The 26,953-nt window shown below is 35.0% G+C and overlaps 2 protein-coding genes and 1 long non-coding RNA gene across 4 annotated transcripts; 2 read left to right on the top strand and 1 right to left on the bottom strand.

Moving 5' to 3' along the window:
- Positions 1-826: 826 nt before the first annotated feature.
- On the bottom strand, positions 827-18,582 carry LOC121423979 (rho GTPase-activating protein 100F-like). Of its 2 annotated transcripts, none has more exons than XM_041619537.1 (5): positions 18,497-18,582; positions 16,271-17,308; positions 6,003-6,160; positions 2,959-3,229; positions 827-2,391 (listed from the first exon to the last, which is right to left on the bottom strand). In XM_041619537.1, the coding sequence occupies exons 2-5, from the start codon at positions 17,190-17,192 to the stop codon at positions 2,144-2,146; spliced, it is 1,599 nt and encodes a 532-aa protein (XP_041475471.1). In that variant the 5' UTR covers positions 17,193-17,308; positions 18,497-18,582; the 3' UTR covers positions 827-2,143. The 2 variants fall into 2 exon arrangements, with proteins under 2 accessions (XP_041475471.1, XP_041475470.1); XM_041619536.1 differs by having other exon boundaries at positions 2,959-3,232; positions 18,497-18,580.
- LOC121423980 lies at positions 13,583-13,780 on the top strand. The gene is made up of 2 exons (XR_005971327.1): positions 13,583-13,692; positions 13,743-13,780. It is a non-coding gene; the product is annotated as an uncharacterized LOC121423980 (long non-coding RNA).
- A 1,260-nt stretch (positions 18,583-19,842) lies between the features above and the next one.
- LOC121423826 lies at positions 19,843-24,570 on the top strand. Its single transcript, XM_041619329.1, has 3 exons — positions 19,843-20,696; positions 20,942-21,021; positions 21,054-24,570. The coding sequence occupies exons 1-3, from the start codon at positions 19,843-19,845 to the stop codon at positions 21,083-21,085; spliced, it is 966 nt and encodes a 321-aa protein (XP_041475263.1). The 3' UTR covers positions 21,086-24,570.
- Positions 24,571-26,953: the final 2,383 nt, after the last annotated feature.

Here is a 26,953-nt window from a genome sequence, read left to right as displayed (position 1 = left end):
GGCCCTGTGACACAAAACCTAGTCGATCAACTGCATTTGTCACCATGGTCCCCCTCTTATTAAAAAGAGTTGCTACTGATCTGTTTGACCACAACTATGGAAAGCCAGCAATGTCACCATCGAAACTGCATGTTTGTTCAAAATATTTTCTAGATATACACATTTATTGTTTTCTTGAAAATTCAGTGTGCTTTTCTTTATTTATGATGAACTTCGTGCAAATTTCCTGTGGAAAAAATTATCACATGGATGGATTTCCATACAGTTGAGGTTGATCGGATCAATCCTAAATCTTTGTAAGATGGGGCCCATGTGTAATCAGTCATACAATTCAACTGTAAGAGCAATCACTAAACTTTGTGATTTGGGGGCCAGATTGACAACTAAACTATTACTCCACTATTGAGGGAGCATTACAAGAAACTACTGATCGATTGCAAGTCAATCTCAGATCAATTTCAGATCCCAAGCACTGATCTTAAATGTATTTGATTGCTCTTCTGTTTATTACAACAAACAGACAATAGAAATATATTTGCTGAATAATATGAAATTGATCTATCACCTGTGAGGTTGCTATTGATTATAAATACATTTCTTGCAACACCCCCTACCCCCAAAAAACACATATTCAACCATTCATCTACAATAAAAGCTGTTTATACAGGTCCACATGACTTTTCACATAACCTGAAAATTGCCAAATTATGTCAATTTTTTCCTGGATCTTTATCAACAAAACTGACGGTACTTTCAATAATCTTAAAATAAAACTGAACATAAACTGAATCTGTGCCAAAATACATAAGACTCTATAATGTTTGCAAACGATGTTTTATTGTACCTATAAATTTGAACTTCAAACGGTACAATTAAATGAAGGAGTAAATATCACCCATTCCTTGGCATATCCAAGTGATGATGTCATGGGTAACTTTACAAGTAGCTCATGAAATTTCCCTAGTTTCTTTAAATACACCAATTTCTTTGAACCTCGTTTATTGGCTGAACTCAAATTAAAACCCACGTGTGCTAACTAGGAGTTTGATGATAATCCCCTTGGTAGTAATAACAAGTTTATTCAGGTCATGTCTCGCCTTCCATGCTCCATGAATACATATAACAGAGAGGGGTTTTCCCTTTCCATCTACAGTATTTCATCCTTCGTCCCCAAGGCAATTCTTTGAATGTCTTGAGTGCAGCTGCACATAGAGGTTATCTTGAAGCATTACAACTGTTACAATTGCACGTCATTCAGTTTTCGTTGACAATGTGAGAGTCAATCTTAATCTATTTTCAAGTTTTAACTAAATAAACCAAGGCCTAGAGTTTAGGCCCCTATTGCACTGCAGGCTATTCCAGAGATAACATCAAAATCACTATTTAAAAAGAAAACATTTCTCTTCTACAACTGTTTTGCTCAGGAACTATGACATCATTCTAAAGCAAGAAATCCAATTGGAGTAGGTAATAATTGATAATAATCAAAGATTCATTGAACACTCTACATGGAAACCTCTATAATTCATGGACACGTAGGATTTTTCTAGTACAAAGAATAAGGGGATTTTCTTTTTTCTTGAAACGAGTGGCAAGTTTCAAGACCAAGGAACAAGCTTAAATAATGAATACTTCAAGGTAACATGTTATGTGACTTAAGTAGAAAGATATCACACTACCCTGGACATGGTTTAAAGGGTCTACACTAATCTTAAGTTTTGGGGCCATATTGGAATACCATCTGTTGGTTATTCAGGGAATTTCAATGGCAGGGATCTTAATCCAACTGCCGTCATACATCTAATGTGGATTCTCCATCCTACCGCTTCCACCCATTTAACCCTTAACATGCAGAAGTTGCCAAATGGCACCACTTCCAAGAAACCAAAACCCAAGGAGAGAATAAATTTGAGGATCCCTAAGGAAAGTATTGCAAGACTTTTCAAACTTCCTTAACTTTATTATTCTATAACCGATTTTGATGAAACTTGCAGCAAATTGCTCCTCTCATTTTGCTCTTTCCGATAAGATTGAAACTCTCCTTGGGTTTCCTTTAATACACATAACTCGCACTGAGCTGCTAATTCTCTGCCATGTTAAGGGTTAGCATGGGTTCATCATCCCACCGCTGCCACCGATTCTTCTAACAAGCAGAGACTTCAAGATTCTCAGAGTCCCAGTTGACCTCTGAAGAATCCGACTCCTTCTTCTGTCTGGCTTCCCCTTCACCAGGAGCTGGACCATCATTGAGGTCATCGTTGCTATGATAACAGCTATCCTCCTCCTGATTGTCTGGAGCCACTGGTTCATCTGATGATGGCTTGTCTGAGGATGGTTTATCATCAGACACCTTGCTGGCAGTAGAGTTGTCAGAGTTATCAGTTTCCAGACCTACATATTTGAAAAGGAAAGGAGGAACAAACAATAGTAGGATATTCAATGCTTCAAAATTCTTTCTTTGATTACACATTCACTGAAAAGATTTTTTTCCTTTAGCCGTTACATTTGTACGTATACAACCTAATTTATATCCTATTCACACAAATATCCTTCATGATTTTTGTGGTACTTTGCTTGCAAGGTACCCTATCTATTCCAGACATCTGTGATCAAGGTTATCACTCTGCATCTGTCTTTGAACAAATGTGCATTCATGTTATCATAAGTCAGTACAATGAATCTGTGAATACATTTATCAAAGGTTTTGACAAGACTGGTTTTCATTACTTTGATTTTCACTGGTAGCTACAAGAAAATATTTGTGAAAATTTAGATTTATGCATTGAGGGCCTATTCATTGATATGAAAACAGATTTATTTTAGATTCATGTATGATATTTTGAAGAGCTCCTAGATCAATTTTCAAAGTAAAGGAGAATGAGAGTTGTTCAGGGAGTAGTGTCTCCTGCTTATGAAGTGCCTCATGGATTTTGCCTCATGGATTCACAAATAATGTACCTCTCCTAACTGGCCACACTTCTAGTAGACAAGACAGGAGTTCTATATGTTTCTCTGCACAATCCACAGATTTCTCCCTGGAATCCCCTCTTGGGATTTCTGCTCGGACGTCGGCTGTGCCGCGCGACCCTCGACCTCCACGCCCGTCTTCCTTGCCAGAGCTCATGAGGACGGGACCAAAGCAGACGGCGAGGTTGTAGGGCGTCATCTTGTTACGCTCACTGTGGATGATGACGTTTTTCAGGTGGTCAAGGATGTATTCCACTGTCTCCTGCTATGTAGAGATAAGAAAATTCAATTGTAAGTCAATTTAATTCAATTAAATTCAATTTTGGTTTATTGAATTCATACAATACAGTAGTAATCCGAAGACTAATCATGTATAGTTTACATAAAAATATGATTTACGTAGAGAGATTTATATACATTTAAAAATATTAAAATTTGTTGATTCGACATTGATATAAGTTTGCTTTAATCAATACCAGTTTTATGAAATTGCAATTAGAAGATCTGTAGAATTTTAATGTTGAGCATTAAGAAAACTTGAAATTACAGGTAATTTTAGAGTTGTAATTCATTTATTGCAGGAGAAATTAAATGGAGTTATCTTTACCCAGCTCAAGAAAAAAAACACTTCATGACATAAGCATGCTTTAGATATGAACATAAAATATATGGAGCATTGTCTATACAAGTGAAACGCCTCTGGCAGTCTCGCCTGCATTATGCAATTTGATATAGCAGCAGTGCTGCCTTTGAAAACAGCTAATGAATAATTATTCACAGATGAAAACACTAATATGATCATAAAATATTATGTCCACTGACCAAAAATGACCTTTGACCATGATCATGTGACCTAAAAAAAAAATACGCAAATGAATCATTCATACTTGATTACCCTCATGTTGATGTTTCATGAGCTCATCATTTCATGACTATACTGTAAAAATAGGTTTTTGCTATTTTATCTTTGCATTATGTTCATGTTTTGTTGTATTATGCTCTCCTTGTTATTATTTTCTAAAACTCTTTCTCATTTTTTTATTATTTAGCATTGTTCACGCCCTTGCTGAAAAGCAGCGTTAAGCCGCTAGCAGACTATTTAAAAGGAAACCAAAATCCAAGAAGAGAAGCAATCTTATTGGAAAGAGTAAATTGAAAGAAACAATTTAAAAGAAAGTTTCATCAAAATCGGTTATGAATAAGTTATGGACGATGAAAAAGTCTTGTACTTACTATGTGGATCCTAAAATTGGCAAACGTGCTTCAAATTGGCTGATTTTGTGGACAACTCTCCATTTGTTTTGCACACATATTTTCAGATTTTCCCCTTTATTTTACATATTTCACATTATCTCCTCCTGACCTTGACATAATATGGTGTGGATTATATTTTCCCATGACATATGTTGTGCTCAGAAGGAGGCAAGATGCAATTTGAAAGATGAGGAAAATCTGAAAATTTGTGTACAAAACAAATGGAGAGTTGTCCACAAAATCAGCCATTTTGAAGCACGTTTGCCAATTTGAGGATGCCCATAGAAAGTACAACAAGAGTTTTCAAATTCCCATAACTTGCTTATTTCTTAACCGATTTTGATGAACTTTTTTTTTATTGTAACTCTCATTTTACTCTTTCAAATAAGATTACTTCTAGTCTTGGGTTTTGGTTTCCTTTTACTGTGATTGAATAAATAGAATACAAATACAATTAAATACCCAATAAATGAAACTGTTCAAATTATGTTTAAACTTTCTTGCTTTTGAGTTATTTCTCCAATTTTCTAACTTGACTACAAATATATCATAAGTAGATGCCATCCTCGTGATGAAAACTAAGTCATCACTACTTTTATCATTATTAGCATTATTATGCATGGCCATTGAGAAACCATACAACCAATTTTAATCAGACATATGGCATTTTACGTTATTGCTGTGAAAACTTACAAAAACATGGCAGTGATTTCTATGGGTGCGTTAAGGTGCCACTTTTTTACCCTAGAATCACGATTCAAATCATGATTCTGCAGAATCACTGTCGCGTTTAGTCAAAAGTGAAAAATAAACGTTTTTCAAATAAAAAAACATGTAACATGGAAAAAGGGGCGTTTAGAAAGACATTTCTGTAGAATCACAAACGAAAAAGGTTGTATAAACGTAATCCTGATTTGAATCATGATTCTATGACGTCAATGTGTCGGGCTACTTTGGTTTGACTCTATTAAAGCTCAAGGCATGCTTTATGCTCAGTATATATGTGCATTTGTGCTATGCATGCATTCTTGTCACATACATTTAACTTCAAGTTCTGTGCTTGTCATCACATCGTCTGCTGCTTTCATTTTTTTTTGTCATGACTTCAACTTCAAGTTCTAGTAGAGAATTAACAGGACAGACAATGAGCTCAAGTTGTGGTTAACAGTGCCAATATTGAATAGGATCTGCGCTGAAATTCACTTCCAAACTACATTTTCGATGAACCAACAAGATCAAATACAAGTAAACAGAAACAAAGTGATGCATTTTAGACTGAATTCTGGAAGCAAAAGATTGAGTTTTTGAGAGCCGAGCAAACGTTGCACACGACTATGCGATTGAGCTGCGCTGTACTGTACGTATAGCATGCAAAAACATAGCAGCCGCCGTGAAGTTAATACACGCGTGAAAAAGTTGACCTACACTTGCTGGGTCAAACTATGCACTGTGATTCACGCTGGATTGGCCCAAATCCGAGGAGAAAGGGCTTTGGAACGAAAGTCGTCTAAACCCTGATTCTGTGGTATTGTGATTCATGATTGTGTTTTGAATCATGATTCTGGCTTGAGGTCGCATAAATGCAGTCTATATTGCCAGAATGACGTTAAATATATTTGCATACAAAAGCCCCTTTCAACCAGAATATCAATCACAGACAGAGCCAGTCTTCACTCTCGATCTGTCATTGGTAAAAAAAGTGTCAAATACTAGTATGAGTCTGTGCTTGATGACTATATTCTTGCACCGACATGTCTATCACCAATTGGTGAAAGCCTTACTTTGTTGTGGCCAACGACATCCATGACAGCGAGGGCATCATCTCCGTTACATACAGGATCGTCTGGTGAGGATCCAGACAGTATCGTCATGACCCTCTCTACCATGGCAGGAGGCATCAAAGGATCTGGTAACTCCCGCAGATAGTCCTTCAATACACCTAGGAATGGGATGGTGAGAAGAAAAAGAATGTAAAGATGTAAAGCATTTGTGATTCTAATCATGTTCTAGTTTGGTTTCACACGTGCTAAACATTTGTCATCCTAATTTTTCACTGGAATCATCATTCAGATTATAATTGATTTAACCATGTGAAAGGGCAGTAAGATCACAAATTTGATAGGTAGAGAAATCTTTCCTTCAATATACCCAGGCAATAGATGGAACAAAATGATAAATCATCATGGTAAGTTCATCCCTCATAGATTCGTAATCATCTGTCTAAAAGGCACACATTTTCACACATGAATTTTTAATTATCATTGTACATTGTAATGATGATTGCAATTTGTCTTTAGAATCATCGGACCATTCACACGCTCACTCCAAAACTGTGATTTGAATTCGAATTCCCGAGCGGAGGGGTATTGTCCTTGGTGAATTGTCAATCAAAGCACTGAATTGCAATATGATGAGTGCATGACAATTGTATTATCTGCTTGAAAGGTCACCTAAAGCTCCTCCAAAAGATGTTCTGGAGGTCAAGCCTTGATGCAACTTAAAATTCACCTCCGAAGAAGAATTTTAATTTGTGATTGTGATTAGCGCTCATGATTCTAGTTTGGTTTCACACGTGTTAAAAATATTTCATTAGAATTATTTTTCACTGAAATCATTCAAATTTACGAATTTGGTAACCTGTGAAAGGGCAGCAACAATTGTTTACAAGGAAGAAATCTACATTACAAAATGACTAAAATATTATGGTTGAATTTACAATCACAAATGAAAATACATTAAATGTAACCCTCACAAATAATAACATCTTTTTATTACAATCCTGAGGAAATGACTATCAAGTTGTTGATTTTTTAAAGTTTATTTTGATAAACTACAAGTATATGTAATCCTTAATTCCTTCTGACCCTATTGCCTGAATTCCAAAAAGATCATGTTTAAATTAAAGTTATTAAAGGTTTCAATGTGTCTTTTAAAACGCACTAAATCAAATTCAATTACAATATATTGTTTTCATCATAAAAGCAAATGGGCAATATTGTACTTTCTGCACTCAATTATACACAGCACAGCTTATTGCCACAAAATTAACTATTTTTTGTAAACATGGGGAGGGGACCCTTCTATGAAAGACCTTTTTTTCAAGTGGAGCCTATACAGACTCAATTATTAAAAACATTAATTTTTCCAATTATACAATCTATCAACAATACTGGCTAAATACAAATCTAGCGTAATCATATGAAAAAACAATCAAACCGCCTAGCAGCAAATATATTCATCATCTTAAAATTCCACTTCAAAAAATATTCTACTTCCTGCGCAACAGCTGAAGGTGCATATAACAGACAAGTTGCTCTTTTGAATGATCAATGCACACTTAATATATTCGACCGGAGAAGAGGGTTTGACTTCAGTTTTCATACATCCAAACGAAATATTATGAGATTCCACATCTACTTTAGATTTCAGTCAAATCTAACATCTTGATCACATACATAGTAAATGGTGATTTTTTTTAACCTGATTGTTAAAAGGAGAATGCGGACCGATGGCTTAAGGTCCTCTCTGAGAGACCTGGTAATGAGGTTTAATGCCTTACCAAAGGGCACTAGCGCACCAAGTGGGAATCAAACTCAGGTCACCAGAATCTGAAACCCCCACTCTACAGACTGAGCCATTGCACCCCCTTCTTCACTATATGCCTATAGAACTGCACTGAGTCCCAGAAAAAAAGAAACTGTTATTCTCATGTCTTTTCTTTATAAAAGACAGATGAATTATGATATTTCATTTGCATCATCATTCCCATATGCATATATTTAGATATCTAACATGAGACAAACACTTCAAGACGAGTTTGAAATTTTAATGTGAAAATCAGGTTGCACCGAAAACTTGGACAAGATTGGTTCGAGAAACGACGGCCATGCTTATATGACGACAGGCTCATTAGCATTTATTTTGTATTCTTTGTTAAGTTTCTCTCCCTGATCCCTCTCAATATTGTGGATTCAGATTCACAAATGGATTTCTGCGCAAATCATTTCTGATGTGCCTCAATATAACAATATGCTATTAAAGCTGTTCCAAAGATTCCACTCATCTGTAGCAAAAAATATTCAATAATTGTGAAATCTATCTAGCTGAAAGGTTTCCTTTTTTGTGGGATGCACTGTATGGTAGATAAGGGTTCTATTTACCGCTTGAAATGATTAAAGAAGAATGCATTTTGCTGGGGGAGGGGCACTTACATTGACGAGTGGATACCATGCACGACCAAGAAAACATGTAAAAGGGATGTCTTTTTCTATATAGGGCACGTTACGTACGTACGTGATAAGGGTGTAAAAAACACAAAAACAATGGAAAAGGGTATCTATTTCGCTAGGAAAGCTACGTGTTTAGGGTCAAATTTGCGGGGTAATGATAAAACAAAACTAAAATGTTTTATAAAGGATGTCCTTTTGCCCCAACACGACGTGTTTAGAGTCCGATTTACCCGAGGTGTGGAAGGTGGGGCCATACTAAACCAAATGATGTGTAAAGGTAAAACTGACGACCGACGGACCCGTGACATTACAGTGAAATATTGCTGTACTTGTTTAGGGTTCATTTCAGGGAATTCTTGCCAAGAGTATAGTTTTGTTTCCAATACTTGTTAAGGGTATGGTTTCACACGCCAATACTTGTTAAAGGTTGCATTTTCAAAATATGGAAAATATGTGTTTAGGGTACTTTTTGACACCCCATGGTCGCGCATGGTATCCACTCGTCAATGAAAGTGCCCCCCCCCCCCCCCCGGGTATTTTCACTACATATATCTCAAACACTTGTTGTGAAGGTACATATGGGTTTCTATTCTAACAAGGTTATTTCAAGAAACATATTCTCCTTTGAACTTTTTACTCTTCCAGAAGAACTGTAACTTTAAACATTTAGAAAGCAAGGTGTAAAACAGCATCTTGTTGGGTTGCAATGTAGTAATGTACACTTTAATGTTGTGCTGAGGAAACTGAATGTGCAGTTTGGATCATTAATGTGCAGTGTGTATTCTGCACAATTGCTCTCATGATGATCATGTAGAAACTCTCAGACTACACTCTCTGTGCATGCTGATACACACACACACTCATATTCTGCTTCCACTCATCTCTTGATGCAGTCCACAGGGTGAGCAATGCTTCGAGCATCTATCTCCTATACACAGTACAATAAGGGATGGTATTCACATGCTGAAGTTAAATTAGGTAGTGAGCATGAAGCAATGCTTTTCATCGAACACAACTTCTCTTCTTTAAATGCATCTACACATATACATGTAATCACAATTAATGCATTTAGCTCCTACAGGTATTTCTTTGTAAACAATCCATCCACATAGCAAAAAGGAACAAGATAAAAGTGTTTGTTCTAAAATTTGTCTTTCCCCAGTAACTCATCTCTAGATTTATTTCAATGTGAAGGGGGAGAGGAGGGGGGGTATCAGTAAAAATAATTAATTGGGTCTTAACAAATGACAAACTTTGAATAATAGAAAGTTGCAACTGGTAAAACTTGGGGTATCTAATTTAGTGAGGTTTATTTCCAATTGGTCTAATGCCAATCCATCCAATTACTAGCTCGTCTACTATCATTTTGTCTACCATCAGTTCGTCCACTATCCACATGGTCTAATTGCCATTTCGTCCACTCACCATTTCGTCTAAATAACCACTTGGTCCAATAGCATTTAGTCCATACCATTTGATCTAATTGGACTCAGTGTTAGTTTGGCAAAATGAATGAAAATAAAATGGATGTTAGACCAAATGGTTATGAGACGAAACTGTCATAGATGAACTGGTGATAAGACAAGTGATTGAACTGATGATTAGACAAAGTGATGATTGGACCAAATGATTATTGGACCAAGTGGTTGTTAGACAAAATGTTGGATGAATGGAACGAAGGTAGACCATGTGACGAGTTGGCGATAGATGAATTGGCAATTTAAATTTGGTGAGATACCACCAAAAAAGGAAAAAAATTACTCTAAATAAACATACTCTAAAATTAAAGTAATAGAGAAATATAAACCGTTTTTTACTTTAAAGCATCTATAATTTTGCTTGTTAAGTCATAATCTATAGGAAGTAAATATTGACTAAGTTTGTAGTTGATAACCTTTACTTTTCAAAATTTAGTATGAATGTTAGATAGTTCATTTCCATCTCCAAATTATGTTAAAACAGGAAAAAATTGCAATATGCCATTCAGTACAAGAGAAGGTCACCACGGCCCTGTCTGACAAAATGTTGAAACAGATTAACATCAAATTGCTACTGATCTAAAATTCCTATCCCTTTACTAGACAAATTCAGATCTATCGTAATTTTAGTTTGATTTTAATCTATCATAACACTGTTTAAGACAAGTAAGCAAATAATCACTGTTGGTGAAGGGCAAACCATCACTTACGAAGCAAGCTGGATGTAGCTATCTTTCCAAAGCGAAGCTGATCAAAGATAGCAAGGACATTCAGCTTGCCGAGGAAGTAATTCTTTGCTTCATCACCTGAAATCAAGAGGTGATTATATGCTTTACATTCCGCAACAGAAACCACTATTAACGAAGAAACCGATATCAATGCGTCTCTATAAGAACAATTTCTATTTTTCTTTTTTTATGCATAGTAAGGTTTCCTTTGAAAAAAAAAGGGAACACCATCAAGACGATTATGCTTGTTTGAATGCTAGCGTGTATGTAAACTGAGCGCAAGCATCCAAGATCTTGCTCCAGCAAGATTTATTGTGACCTCACAAAGGAATTTTACCATCACAACAAAACAATCAAGGGGCAATGGTTTTTTATTTTGTGCAAAGTTTTACTGCTAGCACGTATGTGCACTGCACGTGCCCATCTAGATCTTGCGCGATCGTTACTGCAGGTGATTGAAACACTCGAGTGGAAATGACCTTTTCATTTTGCGCATAGGGTCATTCCACGGGGTTGGGGCAACAGCACTTTTTTGTGTTCCTTATGAATTGTTAGCTTTATCCTGAAAATGTGTTTGGTGTTTTGATGTTGCAATGTGCTTTTGTTGGAAGGCAGTTATGTAAGCAATTACTTGATGCAGAAATAAAAATGTTGAACTGCAAGTATTATTGATGGTGAGACTTTAAATGATGATGTCCAGACTCTTTTTTGGGGTACCAAGTGTGACATCCAAAATGGTCATTTTCAGTTGAAGATATCTAATCAAAAGATAAACTTAGTCAAATTCAAATGGCCATGATTGATAAAGCAACATTTGTTTAATAACAAAACAGTAATGGGATAGCAAATGAAAAGAGACTTCATATCATAAATCATTCCTACAACTCGGCATACCACCGTTACATGCGATGTCCGCGTTTATTTTTTTCTGTAACGGCGGTAATGTGGTAAATATCTAAAAATCAGAAATCATTTTTTCCAAAGTTATGTGTCAGAAATAAAGGGCAGGCAGTAAGCAAATGTTCATCAAAGAATTAGCTTTGAAAACCTATTGTAATGTCATCTAAATTAATCGAGGGTCGCCGATGTTTTGGGCGATGTCCGGGCCAAATTTGTAACGGTGGATCACATTTCATCGCGTATGTAAGAAGGAGACACCGGAGAAGAGACCGTCGTTGTATCAGACGGACGGGATGTTAGCCGAAATCCACATGCACATGAACAGCTATGATAGCGGGCGTTTTGAAGCATTGCAATGGGGAATATTCCTGCAATGTCTCTGTAACGGTGGAATGGATATCCACGATGTTTTCCCTTTCAAAGCGACGTAAGTACGGAGATTTATCCCGATACTCGTGTTTTGAAACTAGTTAAACCTTATCTTTAAAATGTGGAACTATATTACCATGCAGAAAGTGTTTTTAAGTTTGAAAAATCTCGCTAATTTTCCACCATCTTTCACTTCGGTCCCACGTATAGCTTCTCGTGTAAGTGAAATATGTGATTGAGACATTGCCGTGTTTGTTCCAGATTTGCTGAATGGTTCCGAAGAAAATAATGCTTTTATTACTGTAATTCCGTGCAAACATATTTTGAATGGTAGCTGACATGATTCAATCGTAATTTAGTTGATTTTTCTTTACACAAAAATATGTTGATTCAATAGGCCAATGGATACTCAGAAACAGCTCTTTCACTGTCTGATGATCATGACGGTGACATCTCAAATTTGGTACAAATTTCTCCTTGTTTAAATTGGCTCCTACTGATTCTAGGTAATATGGGTATCAAAGACCTGATGATCAATTTTGAATTTGCAAACAAAATGAGAACTTAGAACCAGTGGCGGCGCCACGGGGGAGGCAGACCCCCCCCCAAAAAAAAAATTTTTTTTTTTTTTTTGCTCGTCAGCTGATCCCAGCCCGAAAGGAGGGGGAGGGGCAAAATAAATTTTCTGTTATAACCCCCCCCCCTACACATAGTAGATGGGCTTTGTGTATGATGAAGCATGGGAATAATTCAATTTCTAGTAATTCTTAGCTGTAGGCTTAACCTTCCCAAAACTTTTCATCTTGTTGAATGTTGGTATACTTTTCAGCACTTATTCTTTTTCCCTCATTTCTGTCTCCGTTTTTTCAATTGTATTTTTTTATTTCTATATATTCAGTTGTTAAGGACTTTTTTCAATCGTATTTTAATTTATATTTATTCAATTGTCAGGAGAGGGGGTGGGTATTTGTTTTATCAGAAAGCAAAAGCCTTTGTGATTGTTTTCAATGTGATTATTTTTATTGCAATATAACGACATTTTAAAAACGTACAAGCGAAGAAAAGAAAAAGTGACACAATCGAGTTTGTTTCACAAGAGTTTATTTGCTGTATCAGAAGGTAAATTGCAGATTTGAATTCCATTAATTCATTTAATTCCAATAAAACATAAATATATTATGTAATTGCTTGAACAATTAAACTTCATAGATGAAAATTAAATAGGATGGTCATACAAAACTAAATGGAATTGTCGAGATAACCACCCTTGATTATAATGCAGAATAAAATTAGATTAAATTCATCCATTGACAAACGAAATAGATAATTTATGAAAAGGTATCGGTAATGGGCAAGTAATTGTATTGTGAAAACAAAGTAGACCACAAGAAAGCAAATACAAAAACCTTGTATAAAACATAACTTTATATTTAATTTATGAACTAGGAAATGATGAATTCTAATTGCTATGAAAAAAAATACAAAGCGAGGGTGTATTTTGCAAGAACAGATCAGATTCCTTGTCATTGCCCTAGTAATCCACCCCCTTACTTTAATGAGAAAATGTCAAGACATGTACATGGGTAAGTGATTTCATATAATAATATATAATATCGTGGAAACAATCCAGCAAGTTTTGTTGATTAAAAATAAAATGTAATAATTTGAATTGTGTAAAAAATAGTCAAACTTCCAAATAATATTTTTCTCAAATAACTACAGGTAGCCTCTGTTGAAGGTAAAAATGTATATCTTCAGTACATGAAGGTACGATAATACGCCAGTGGCGGACTGTACCAGCCTGGAAGAAGAAGAAGTGTCAATCCGTTGACCTGTACTCCTGGCCTGATGGCGAGGCACAATTCTACCTCTATCTATTTTGTGACATTGACAGAGTCCTCTTCCAAACTCCCAACTGACAGTTGTCATTGGGTCACCGATCTTCTTGAAGTTCATAAACTTGTAACCTGAATGCAGAGAGAAATATTGCAAGTTATTTCTTATTGTCAGATTTAGTTTACAGTGTAATAATTTTTTTTTGCATTTGCCAGTAAGAAGTTTACCATAGAGTTTTTAACCAAAGGAAAAGATTGTAGTTTGCAGTGTTATTCTTGAACATTTATTAGAATAGCTTAGTAGAAATAGTACATTTTACTTTCTTGTTCACAACTCTATGTTCAAACAACAGGTGTAAGTTTTTTATTCAATTTGTCCACTAAGTACTTTACAATTGTCCTTTTGGCATGCTGGAACTTAATGTTTTATCCAATGCATTTATTCCAGTGATGACATGATTATATTTTACTTAATGTTATTTAGAACTACATTACCATGTAACTGAGGTAAAATAAGTTAGAGTAAACAAATTGAACAAGTTATATGTGTAAGGTACATGTATTAATGCATTGTCCATGAATTGCATGCCAACTTTGTCTTGTTTTGTCTTGAAAAACCATACATGTAGCTTAGAGGAACTAAACTAGTACCTTTTCCCTACATCTTTGTCACCCGAGTATTGTATCAAAGGTATCAAAATTATAATCGTGTACATGTATGAATAAAAAAAAACATTTTACCTGTTCATTGATGCATTTTAGAAGCTTGCCTGTAGATGTTGTATTTCTACACTTGAGTAAGATGAGTTAACTCGCATTAGTGTGTTGATACTAAAAGAATGGCAAGTACATGTAATACTATTCAATATGATCATTACAAGGACATGATGTCCATGTAACGGAGGTATGTACATTTGAAAGTAATATCGTGAAGGAGATATTTTAAAGTAATAAAGATTTGGAGATCATACATGTAAGCTAGCACTCTTGTTTTTTTCCCTTTAGACAGACGTCTATCTCTGGAAACAGAGATAGACGGAAGTGGAACCTTGAGGATTACCGTAGTATTATTTTAAATATAAATTTATCAAGAATTTTGTACATTTTTCCTTGTTTAAACTCTAATTTAAATTGCTTTTATTTGCAAAGAATTTGACATGAAAAAATGTTTTTTAGTATAATTAATTGATCTTGTGCAAATATTCTAAGGCATGAAGTGGAATTTGGTGTTTGATGGCCATTAATGGACCTTAACTTAGCAATGCTTCAAAGTATACCTCTGTTACTGAGACATGATGTCCATGTAACGGTGGTATGTTCATTTGAAAGTAGAATCTTGAAGGAGTTATTTTAAAGTAAAAAGAATTGGAGATCATAAGATAATACTGTTTCGTTTTTTTCCCTTTAGGCAGAAACATAAATGTTTCCAGAGGTAGACGGAAGTGGAAACTTGAGGATTATCGTAGTATGATTTTAAATATAATTTGTCAATAATTTTGTACATTTTTCCTTGTTTAAACTCTAATTTAATTTGCTTTTATTTGCAAAGAATCTGACATGCAAAATGTTTTTCTTTAGTGTAATGAATTGATCTTGTGCAAATATTTTAAGGCATGAAGTGGAATTTGGTGTGTAATGGCCATTAATGGACATTAACTTAACATTGCTTCTAAGTATACCTCTGTTACTGAGACATGATGTCCATGTAACGGTGGTAACACCAAAAATAGAAGGTTAGGCCAGAAAGAGTAGTTTAGTTTTTCCAAAGAGAATATTCCATTCTGTTGAGGCATGACTTCTCTCAACTATTTAATTCTACATGCCATCAAAAATTCAATTTTCTAGACTGGTGAGAAAAAAGAACGACACAGAACATGGCACTGGTATACACACAGAGCATCAAGTTCCATTTATTGATGCTAAATCTTTCAAAATATATATGCCATGTTGGAAAGTGTGGAATAAAGTGACTAACAATGTTGTTAGCAAAATATTTATCAAGAGTAATGGAGATCAACCCCTTTATTTTGACAGTGGGAGAGCATAGTCTTAGTAAGGATGATAAATGATGTCCATGTAACGGTGGTATTTTGTCAAATCTTATTTCTCAGTTTACTCCAATATGCAGGGTGGTATGAAATGCCTGTAAGTGGATTTAGTTGAAGGATTGTCCCATGAAACATATAAGAAATAAAACATTTCATTTATTACATTTCTATTTTTTGACCCTGATGTCACAATTTTTGCCCCAACCCCATGGAATGACCCCATACTCAAACTAATTCACGAGTTATGACCCTATAGGCAGTAAATGATGAGCGAAACAAAAATGTCCATCACTGCAAGTGATGATTAATGGGGCAAACTACTCTTTATCACGTGACCCACTTCTGACCAATCCTATAGCAAGACTTTAAGTATGCGGAATAAAATTGTACATAACTTACAAACAGCTTTATAAAATGGCCCCTGTGTTAAGTAAAATGAAAATGGAATGCATTCCTACCAACCTGTAATAATGTTGATATCAGGATAGTTGTCATAAGAGAGATCCACAAGAGCGCTCGCCGTCTCAAACTCATCATGCAGCTTCTTCTTCTTCTTGGCTGATCCACACACTCTGTAGATCCCAATGACATTAATCCCTCGTACTTCAATCTCATGAATACACTTCTGAACAAGGATCGGTATTAACCTTGGTGATCCTTCCCTCCGTACAACTACATCTAGAGGAACACCAAACAGACCTCTCCTATCAAGGGACGGTACTCTCTTCAGCGTTGCGTGTCTCTCTGTAAACGCCATGGAAATGTACAAGATTCCGCGGGGTTCCATGCGGATGGCTAAGTTGTAGGTGTCATCTTTTGACTTTGCATGTATTAAAATTTGTGTTAATCTAATGAGTGACTTGTGGCAGAGTTTTTGGCGGCCTTCCGGGTTCCAGCCGTAGCTGTACACCATGATGCCCATGTCCTGCGCCCTCTCTAAGTCTATCTCGAACCTCTCGTCCCAGCAGAACTCGTCCCGTCCTGTCACAGTGGCCGTCTGTGCCTTATGGACGGAATCGATCTCTATCACACAATACAAATCTCGAAGCTGGTTCCGTGAGGCTAACGTCGGTGCCATTTTCCTTCCGCCAGACAGGTGCAACGCCAAGATTCCCGAAAATGGGAGGTGGCGGTTACGTGTCCTTGCACCAACATCACCTTTTATCTTTGTAAACTGTGAGATATCAATGTCAAGTTGCTTACTGCTAGAGATTCTTCTTGATTTCTTGTCCGGAGACGGCTTTGGTACATATTTACTGCTGTTTTCCTCTCCTAATGATTCTGTGCTTTGCTCAGACTTCTTACCAGCCAGGTTGGCCATGCTGATTTTCCGTCCAGGACCTACATTGCGTAACAGAGCCGGCAGACGCTGCTGACTGAACATCTCCAGGTAGTTGGAACGGCCACTCTGGCCGGACTTCCTAGAACGTCCTCCGCTAGATTCTATATCAGGAGATCGTTGCTCATCTGGATTTGATCTCTGTCTTGTTATGCGAGGATCTGGAAGGAAATGAAAAGAACATCAATTTGATAATTTTATCCTGTATAATGAATCGTGCAACAAGGCTGCAGTTGTTTAAATGTCAATATCACAAGGCAGCTCACAATTGGTCTATTTTTGTCCAGTACCAGACTATGAGAATTGACACATCCATAGTAAATGAAAATTGATTGATTCATTCTGCAACAACTGGAAAGAAGTTGAACAATGATAGACCTGACTCATTGTACATTTTGACAATGTACGTTGGTAAAGCAGATGAAGATGAGATAAACCACAGATCTTGAATTCAAGCTGCATGTATGTGAATGTTCTTACTCAAAATAAATGCAGCATCAGTAAATACATATGTACACAAGTAAACCGCATCATAACAAGTACAGAAATAGCTCTCCACAACCGTGTACTGGTAGTGTTATGGGAAATTGTCAATTTGTTACTTGGATTAGAGAAACAGGATGCTACTGGTAATAAACAGAATGACTACTGTTTGTTCTGTGACTTGCCCTCTTCATAACATGTCACATGAAAAAAAATGGATGGATGGATGGATGGAAGGAAGGAAGGATGGATGGAAGGATGGTTGGATGGATGGATGGATGGATGGATGGATGGATGGATGGATGGATGGATGGATGGATGGATGGATGGATGGATGAATGAATGAATGAATGGGTGGGCAGATGGACGAATGGATGAACAAACAAATGGGTGGATGGATGGACGGATGGATGAATTTATTATCCAATCCAATAATTATAACAATTTAACAGGTTTAAGTTGATGAGTTGTAAAATATAGAACAGCAATAAAAAAATAGCATGTATGTGGAAGCATGAAGATGGTGTATTTCATTTTAATCACATTGTCATTTTATTCATAAAAAAACATCAGAGACAAAGACCAAGAGCAAAAAAAAAATGTAAACTATCCCTCTTTGAATATACCTTACAGATCATTTAAACATGAAAATATAAATTTATATATATTGCTAATGATATTTTAAAAAATATAAATGTACATTCCTGGTGAAATTCTAAAACATGTCACCTGACAATCCAAATTGGTGAACGCTTAAATATGGCGTACTATGGATGCGCCTTACCACGACGAGTAGGCCTACATGTACATTTAGAAAAGAGACTGCATCAAACTACACAGGTACACCTCAAATACTGTTTACTTACTGCTTGTTCAGCTTCAACACCAATCCAATTATAAATTTTAGAATCAAGTTATTGCATTAACTCCCGATAACTTCCATCTCTTTGTCGAGTATATACCAGCAATGACTATCATCCCTTGACAATGACTATTACATAGGAACAGGTTGAAGCTATCCACTTAAAAAAATGTGGAACACTAATGATCCTGTTTTCACAAGCCATAGATTGTAAATCGTGAGAAGGAAGATGTTTCAAATGTTTTTCATTCCTTAACATTTTCAAACATTGTACAACACTACATTTAATGTGAACATCTAAGATTGTATTTCCCATCACTTAATGTTTAAAAGCCCTGAGTTAATGATAATAGAAATATGACCTCTTTTCTTTCCCCCACAGCAAAAAAAATCATTTTGTCAGTGAACATACACACTTTCACTGGTTATAAGAAAATTACAGATAATTTTTTTTTCTAAACAAAAAAGTGCTGGTTATATAAAAAAAATTCTTACAGCACTTGTTCTACCATTTTTTTAATGGGAACACTTGTCAGCCATGGGCGTACAGGTGTACATTGTAAAAATGTTAATTAAAAGAGATATATGATATCTGATATAACACCAATACAATGAAAGAGATGATTCAAAACTAAAATTATGTCATTCGATGAACCACCTCAATACAACAGGATTAAATTCAATTGGAACCATTTTGGGGCTAGTGAAAAGCGGTCTGGATGAGGATTTCCAGGACATAACTACCTATATCCTCCATGGATATACCCTCTCTTAATTGTGTGATAATAGCATTTATGAATCACTGTCATAAGCCTGCAGCTGGGTCCGGGCTGCCTAACATTTTTGAAGTTTTCTCTAGAAACTGTGTCTTTCATCTACATGTAGCAAGGGGAGGATTTCCTTTATTTTCTGCCAAACTTTTTAGGGACAGCGATATTTACACTGAATCGTCAAAGAGATAGTAATGAAAATATGACACATGATATAGTGGTGTAAACATCAAGGTGTTTTTTATTCATAAAGTGTATTAAAGAACATTAATGCTATCTGATAAACAACACAGTCACACAAATCATTAAAGGCTTAAATGAGCTTTTAAGTAAAGAGGCAAAGAAGAAGACGAAAAGAATGTGCAAAGACAACAGCACAGAATAAAAGAAGAAAAGAGAAAAAAAAAATCAATATAGCATCAACATTAACAAAAAAGAGGAATAAGGAGCGCTCCATAGATCTTGCGGTATGGCAAGATGTCCGTGATTTAGTTCACGACAAAGCGTCCAATTTTCAGCGGTGTTCGAAAAAAGTGATTCGAGAGCTTCCGCAGGGTTAAACTTTATATTATCCTCAAGTATGTCGACCAATCGAGATTCCAGGAAACATCCTCTTTCGCCGGAGAAAACACCTCAAAGTTCGAAGATTGCCCGTAAGAAGCCCAATCAATCTACACCTTCTACCTCCCCAGGAGATCAGGGTACTGTCGAAATGGATTCTCCGTTGAGTGCGAAACCGGGTACACAAGAGAGTATGAAGCGCTCCCTGTTCACTAGTGATTTGGCCCCTGGGCCTGGTCAATCACCTCCACAGTGGTTCGTTGATTTCTTCAAAGGATTTGAGGCTCGTCTAGAAAACTACATTGAAAACATTACTCTGGCCAAATTCAGCGAGCTCTCTTCCACGCTAGATCAGCAAAATGAAAAACTATCTGCATGCTCTATGCAGATAGAAGACTTAGAAAAGCAGGTCAAGAAGTTGAAGCTGGATAACACCCAGCTCGTTAACAAGATAGATGACTTAGAGAATAGGGGTCGGAGGAACAATTTAATATTCCATGGGATACCAGAGCAAGCTCATGGTCCAGGCTCACGAGAAGACGTAGCTGTCACTCTACAGAAAGTGCTGCAGGATTTTGTGGGGCTGTCTGCTTCCGAGTACAAGATTGAAAGGTGCCACCGTACACCTACAGGACCTCCCATCCAGCCTCGCGATCAAGCTGGTGACCAGGATCTGAAACCTAGGATCATTCATGCGTGCTTCTCATCATTCGCAGATAAAGAGCAAGTCAGAAAAGCATGCATTCAGAAGTTCAAAGTCAAAGATGCCAAGTTTCATGGAAGGAAATTATTTGTCGCCGAAGATTTCTCCAAAAGGGTAATGATGCAGAGGAAGGAAAAGATGGATGAATTAAAAAAACTAAAGGAAAATGGGAAAAGGCCATTCTTTTTATATCCGGACAAGTTGGCCTACAGAGATACCTCAGGAAAGCTTGTTATTGTAAAATAACTCTCTAGCTTGTTCCATTATATCTTATGATGCCATACTTTGCCAAGTTCTTGTTTTTTATTTTGTTCATGAACATATTTTGTTGAACTTTTTCGGTGAACTTTTTTTAGAGGTGTGTTTTCTCTTGTATACTTAATGTTACGTTGATCTGAATGGTGGAACTTAAATGTCAGTTCATTTTCCTTTTTTTAGTATCATGCCATGCCAAAGTCTTATATCACCTTGTTTGGCACAGCTTTACTAGCATAGTTGGACTTTTTATACTTGTTTGTTTAGCATAGTTGGACTTTTTATACTTGTTTGTTTAGCATAGTTGGACTTTTTATACTTGTTTGTTTAGCATAGTTGAACTCTTTATACTTGTATGTTCATTTTTATTATTTTTTCATATGGTCATAGGATTGTTTGTATTAGTGTATGCATAATCATACACATAAAAGGTGCATTTTTGTAACTTACTTGTGATTAAATATGCATGCATAATGTATATGTATACTTAAATTTTAATGCTGAAGCTTGTAAATTTATTTTACCCTCTTTTAAACATCGTTGAATTTTGGATGCTTTTTGTTGTATTGCTGATTTTTGGATTTGTGCTGAATGCAGAGCTGTTACTTGATTTGAGGCTCTGCATTTCATCTTGCACTTTTGCTCCCTTTAAGCTATTGTAATGATATTTTTTACTTTTTTCTTTTTTTGTTTTTTGTTTATTCTTGGCAATGATTGTTTTTTTCTTTTTTCTCTTTTTGGTGACCAAACTGATTTTTATGTAAATGGGAACTCGTGTATAATCTTATTAGACTTCACTTGTTCTCTGCATAGTTTTCTTAGTCTAATTTGCATGCATCTATTCAATCAAAGTTTAGAACAAAACCTAATATGTTGATCAAACTTAGCTCCTTTAATTGTCGGGGAATGCAGGATTATACAAAACGAAAGAAAATTTTCCACTACATGAGAAACCTTAACAGTGATATTATATTTTTACAAGAAACACATTCTAACAACGAGGATGAAATTTTTTGGAAATCCCAATGGGGTGAATCTGCATGGTTTACTAGTTTTTCCTCTAATAGTAGAGGTGTGGCCATTCTTATAAGAAAATCTATTTCAGTCAAAGTATTTTCTGTTTTTTACGACCCTGATGGTAGATTTTTGATCTTAAATTGTAAATTAAATGATGTTCCAGTCACTTTGGTGAATATATATGCCCCAAATAATGATGATCCTGATTTTGTACTAAAAGTTTTTGCAGAATTAGATAAATTTGACAACTCCTCTCTGATTATTGGTGGAGATTTTAATGCAGTGATTGGCCCCCTTGACTACCAAGGTACAAGACAAAAACATTCTAATACTAGGGCAAGTGAAATGCTATCTATTATTATTGATGAATATGATTTAGTTGATGTTTGGAGACATTATCATCCAGCATTGAGACAGTACACAAGACATCAAAAAACACCCCAGGTTCTATCAAGGCTTGATTATATTCTAGTTTCTAGTAATTTTTTGCAAAATTGTGTTAAATCCAAAATTCTTCCAGGAATTCAGTCAGACCATTCTGTTGTTTTTATTCAGTTTACTGATAATCAACCAATCAGAGGAAGAGGCTACTGGAAGCTTAACTGTTCTTACTTACACAATGACTCTGACTTTATTAATTTGATAAAGGATAGTATCCGGGATTTTAAACACATTCATAACGATTCAGAATGCAATCCAAACACACTATGGGACTCCCTCAAATGTACTTTAACAGGTAACTGTATTGAGTACTGTGCCAGGAAGAAAAAGGAGAGAAAGAAAGAAAAGATTCATTTATTAGATGAGATTGATAAATTAAGGTCACAATTAGGTAATAATACTTCATCTAACAATTCTGAATTATTAAAACTTGAAAACTTGGAAGACAAGTTGAATAAAATCTATGAATTTGAAACTAAAGGTCTTATCACAAGGTCAAGGGTCAGATGGTTAGAGGAAGGGGAAAAAAGTTCAAAATATTTTTGTAATTTAGAAAATAGATCTTGGCGAAAAAAAACTATTACTAGAGTTCAGAACGCCCAAGGCAATATTGTTTCAGACCCTGATAATATTCTTGAAGAAATTTGTGCATTCTATTCAAACCTGTATTCTAACCATGACAGAGAAACAGAAAATGATGACCTAAATGAAGCCTTTTTTGATAATTTAGATATCCCCAAGCTTTCTGATAATGCAAAACATAACTTAGAAAATCCTTTAACCAAAAATGAAATTTTTGATGTTATTAAATCTATGAAGATGAATAAAACCCCAGGATTTGATGGCCTTCCTATTGAATTTTACATAGTATTTTGGGCTGATATTAGTGATTTACTATTGGATTCATACAATTATTCCCTTCAAAATGGTGTGTTATCAATTTCTCAGAGGAATGGAATTATAACACTTCTCCCAAAGAAAGATAAAGACCCTCTGTTTGTTAAAAATTATCGACCTATAACTCTTTTGACTGCTGATTATAAGATACTAGCCAAATGTTTTGCCAATCGCATTACTTGTTTTATGCATGATCTCATTCATCCAGATCAGTCTGGTTTTTTAAAGGGCAGAAATATTAGCAACAATGTGCGTTTAATTTTTGATATCATTGAATATACACAGACAAATGACATTCCTGGAGCAGTAATATTACTTGATATTGAAAAAGCTTTTGATAGTGTTAATCATAACTTCCTTTTCCGAACTTTAAAACATTTTAATTTTGGCTCAAAGTTTATTGACTGGATAAAAACTCTGTATTCAAACAGACAGACATATGTTTTGAATAATGGTTCCTTGACTGATCGCATCTCAATGCAAAGAGGTATATTTCAGGGGTGCCCTATCTCTCCTTACCTGTTCCTACTAGTTATTGAGATATTGGCTATTTCTATTCGACAGAATAATCAGGTTAAAGGTATTAAGGTCAAGAATCAAGAGGTAAAAATATCATTATTTGCAGATGATTCGGTTTGTTTTGTAGACGGGGCTAGAGATTCATTTAACATTTTGTTGGATATTTTGAATAAGTTTGGTAAAATTTCTGGTTGTAAATTGAATTTAACTAAAACAGAAGCAATTTGGATTGGTTCCAAGAGAGGTTGTCAAGATTTTCCGTTAAGTAATCATGGAATTACATGGAAATCAACAAGTTTTAAATCTTTAGGTGTCAACTTTTCTATGAATTTGGGGTTGATATTTGATTTGAACTACAAAGAAAAATTAAAAAGAATGACCCAATCAATAAATTGCTGGCGAATGAGAAATCTTTCCCTGATTGGTAAGATATGTGTAATCAAATCTCTTATCCTCCCTCAATTGTTATATCTTTTTTCTGTTCTCAGTATAAAGATACCACAGTCATTTTTTAAGGAACTTAATAGTCTGTTCTTTAAATTTATTTGGAGTGGTGGTAATGATAGGGTTAAGAGATCATTTATGTGTAATGATTATACTCAGTGTGGACTAAAGATGATTGATCCTTATTCATTTGCTCTATCCCAAAAAATGACATGGGTCAAACACCTACTTGATGATAATTTTGAGTCTGTTTGGAAATCAATTGAAATCTCGGCTCTAGAAAAATTTCATAGTGATCCTAATATTTTGTGGAAATCATATGCCCCAGAAACCGTTTTACAATCTTTAGGTAATTCCCAAATTGCAGATTCGCTTCGTTCATGGTATTATTTCAGAGAATATGCTTCTATAGAATCATTTCATTGTAAATTTTCTGAGATGGGGCATTGCCAATTCTTATGGTTTAATAGATTAATTCGATCAAAATCCAAAAAATACTTCTATTATGAATCTTGGCATGAGAAGAATGTTGTTGTAATTTCAGACTTATTGAATCCACCTCATCCTGGACATAAACTGTTTGAAGAACTTATTTTAGATTTTGATATTCCTGTGTCTGATAGGAGAAAATACAATTTTTTAATGAAAAATATTCCAATGGAGTGGTTTAATAGAACAGTTTTGACTAATGTACACGTTCATGATATTTTGATTACTAAACTGATTACTGCGAAAAAAGTACCATGTTATGCCTATAAAATTTTGAATGTGCAATATCTTCCAGATAGACGGTACAACTACTGGAATGAATGCCTATCAATCCCTGTACCCACTTTGTGGGAAAAGGTACATAAAGCCAATTTCTTTTGTACTATCGATACTAAACTCCGTTCCTTTTACTTTAAGATTTTTCATAATACTATAGCTCTAAATGCATTTCTGTATAAAATCAATAGGAAAGATTTACCAAACTGTACATTTTGTGATAATGAAGAGGAATCAATAATTCATCTGTTCTGTGACTGTGATAAGGTAACCCCAATTTGGAATCTTCTATTGACTACGATAAAAAAACATATTTCAGATTTCAATCTCACTAATTTTCAAAAATTGTTTGGTGTATCAACGGATAGATTTGTTACTTACCTTTTACTATTGGCCAAATATTATATTTATATTTGTAAATTCAAGAACACCTTACCAAATGTGGATTTATTTAAAAGTTTTGTGAAGAAACAAAAGGAAATTGAGCATCACCTAGCCAAGAAAAGAAACAAACTCACTGTACACTTTAAGAAGTGGCGATTTGATATATGATTTTTATTTTAGATACAGGTAGTTCCCCATTTTCCATTCTATTTGTTTTTGTATCTTAAATTGAGACTTGTACAATGCACAGAGTAGTAGGCTACAATCGATTATACATGTAAATTTATCTCGATGTGTATTTCCTTTAGAGTAACCTGTATCGTCCAATGTTTTATTTTGATTTATGTCACCCTTTTTATTTTTTTATTTTTTTTTTCCATTTATTTTTATTTCATCTTTGTTTTGTGATTTTACTGCTTTTGAACTGTTTTGAATCATTCCAATTACCTGTAAATATTGTGATTATATGTGATTTTGAATACCAATAAAACACATAATTAAAAAAAAAAAAAAAAAAGGAATAAAAGAGGAAGATGGGATAGGCCATGTTACAAATAATTATCAAAATGTAAAGGAAACTTTTAACAAAGCAATCTTCTTGGTGAATGTTTGTCATAGTCATACAAGATTTACCTTCTGTTATGGGTAAAATTTGATTTGTAAACATCCCTCTCAAAACCATTACAAGAAACAATAAGATGCATTAAAAAAGAAATTATATAGTTTTGAAACTACATAATAAGCATAAAATCACAAAAATAAAGATGGATATCAGAGTGCTTTGCCTTTTCAATGATCCACACAGTTAGAAAATTTCTCCTTTAAAAAACCAAAAAAAAATTCATGCAGCAGTCTCGAGAGCACCTGCATTCTTACATAGTGTAAAATTACAGAAAATATGGGGTATGAAAACTTTAATATGAATTTCCTGAAGTAAAACTTTCTTTTCCTTTTTAAATATTATTTGATAGAAATTTCCTGTCACAACAATTTAAAGAATAAATATGTATTTTTTCTTAAAGTTTCCTTTTTAACAGTGCATTCAATCTTCAGTTTTATTACAAATAGTCTATTGCTGCAATGTATCTGATGATAGAATGAATGAAGCTAATGAACTACATATATACATTAATAAAAACTTAAGTTGAATGAGATAGATGTAATGTACTGTAGCACTGCGTTTGCTGGAAAGCAATTGTTGACTTATGTACTAGTTTGGGAAGTACAGAGTGCAGACCACACCTTCGGTGTTTCAGGAAAGACTTGCCATATCAAGAGCCAAAACCCATTATGCCAATGGTACTTAGGTACCAAGAATCATCCTTATGATGCTTGAGTGGTGATATCACTATTCACTTATTTTTAACATGGTCAATATTTGCATTGACAACAGTAAATAGTGTAACACTGAAACTATGCAAATAGCAGACTGGGACATATTCTTTTACAATCAAGAATACATTCATGATTGCAAACCTGTAATGATAACACAAAAGCGGATTTTGAGAAAAAAATAAAGCTAAGCTAGAGTTCTGGTATAGAAATCTAATTTCGATTGGAAATGGTTGGAAGTGATCCTAAAGTATTTATCATACACAAGAATGTTTATTTAACAACTAAGTTTAACGAAAATAATACAGGCTTGCTTGAAAATATCTTCATTTCATTATACGATATGCTTTTCCTGGTGTAGCCAAACACAGGA

This window comes from Lytechinus variegatus, chromosome 11, assembly GCF_018143015.1.
Source record: "Lytechinus variegatus isolate NC3 chromosome 11, Lvar_3.0, whole genome shotgun sequence".
Taxonomy (NCBI): domain Eukaryota; kingdom Metazoa; phylum Echinodermata; class Echinoidea; order Temnopleuroida; family Toxopneustidae; genus Lytechinus; species Lytechinus variegatus.
This window is presented reverse-complemented; position numbering and strand designations above follow the sequence as displayed.

Excerpts from the sequence above, each read along its gene's own strand:
- LOC121423979 (XM_041619536.1), bottom strand. The coding sequence starts at position 17,192 with ATGTTCAGTCAGCAGCGTCTGCCGGCTCTGTTACGCAATGTAGGTCCT. Across the intron at positions 3,233-6,002 it reads ATGTCGTTGGCCACAACAAA|CAGGAGACAGTGGAATACAT; the intron begins GTAAGGCTTTCA and ends ATCTCTACATAG. Across the intron at positions 2,392-2,958 it reads AGTGTGGCCAGTTAGGAGAG|GTCTGGAAACTGATAACTCT; the intron begins GTACATTATTTG and ends TCAAATATGTAG.
- LOC121423826 (XM_041619329.1), top strand. The coding sequence starts at position 19,843 with ATGTCGACCAATCGAGATTCCAGGAAACATCCTCTTTCGCCGGAGAAA. Across the intron at positions 20,697-20,941 it reads AAAAAACTAAAGGAAAATGG|TCAGTTCATTTTCCTTTTTT; the intron begins GAAAAGGCCATT and ends GGAACTTAAATG. Across the intron at positions 21,022-21,053 it reads GCACAGCTTTACTAGCATAG|TTGGACTTTTTATACTTGTT; the intron begins TTGGACTTTTTA and ends TGTTTAGCATAG.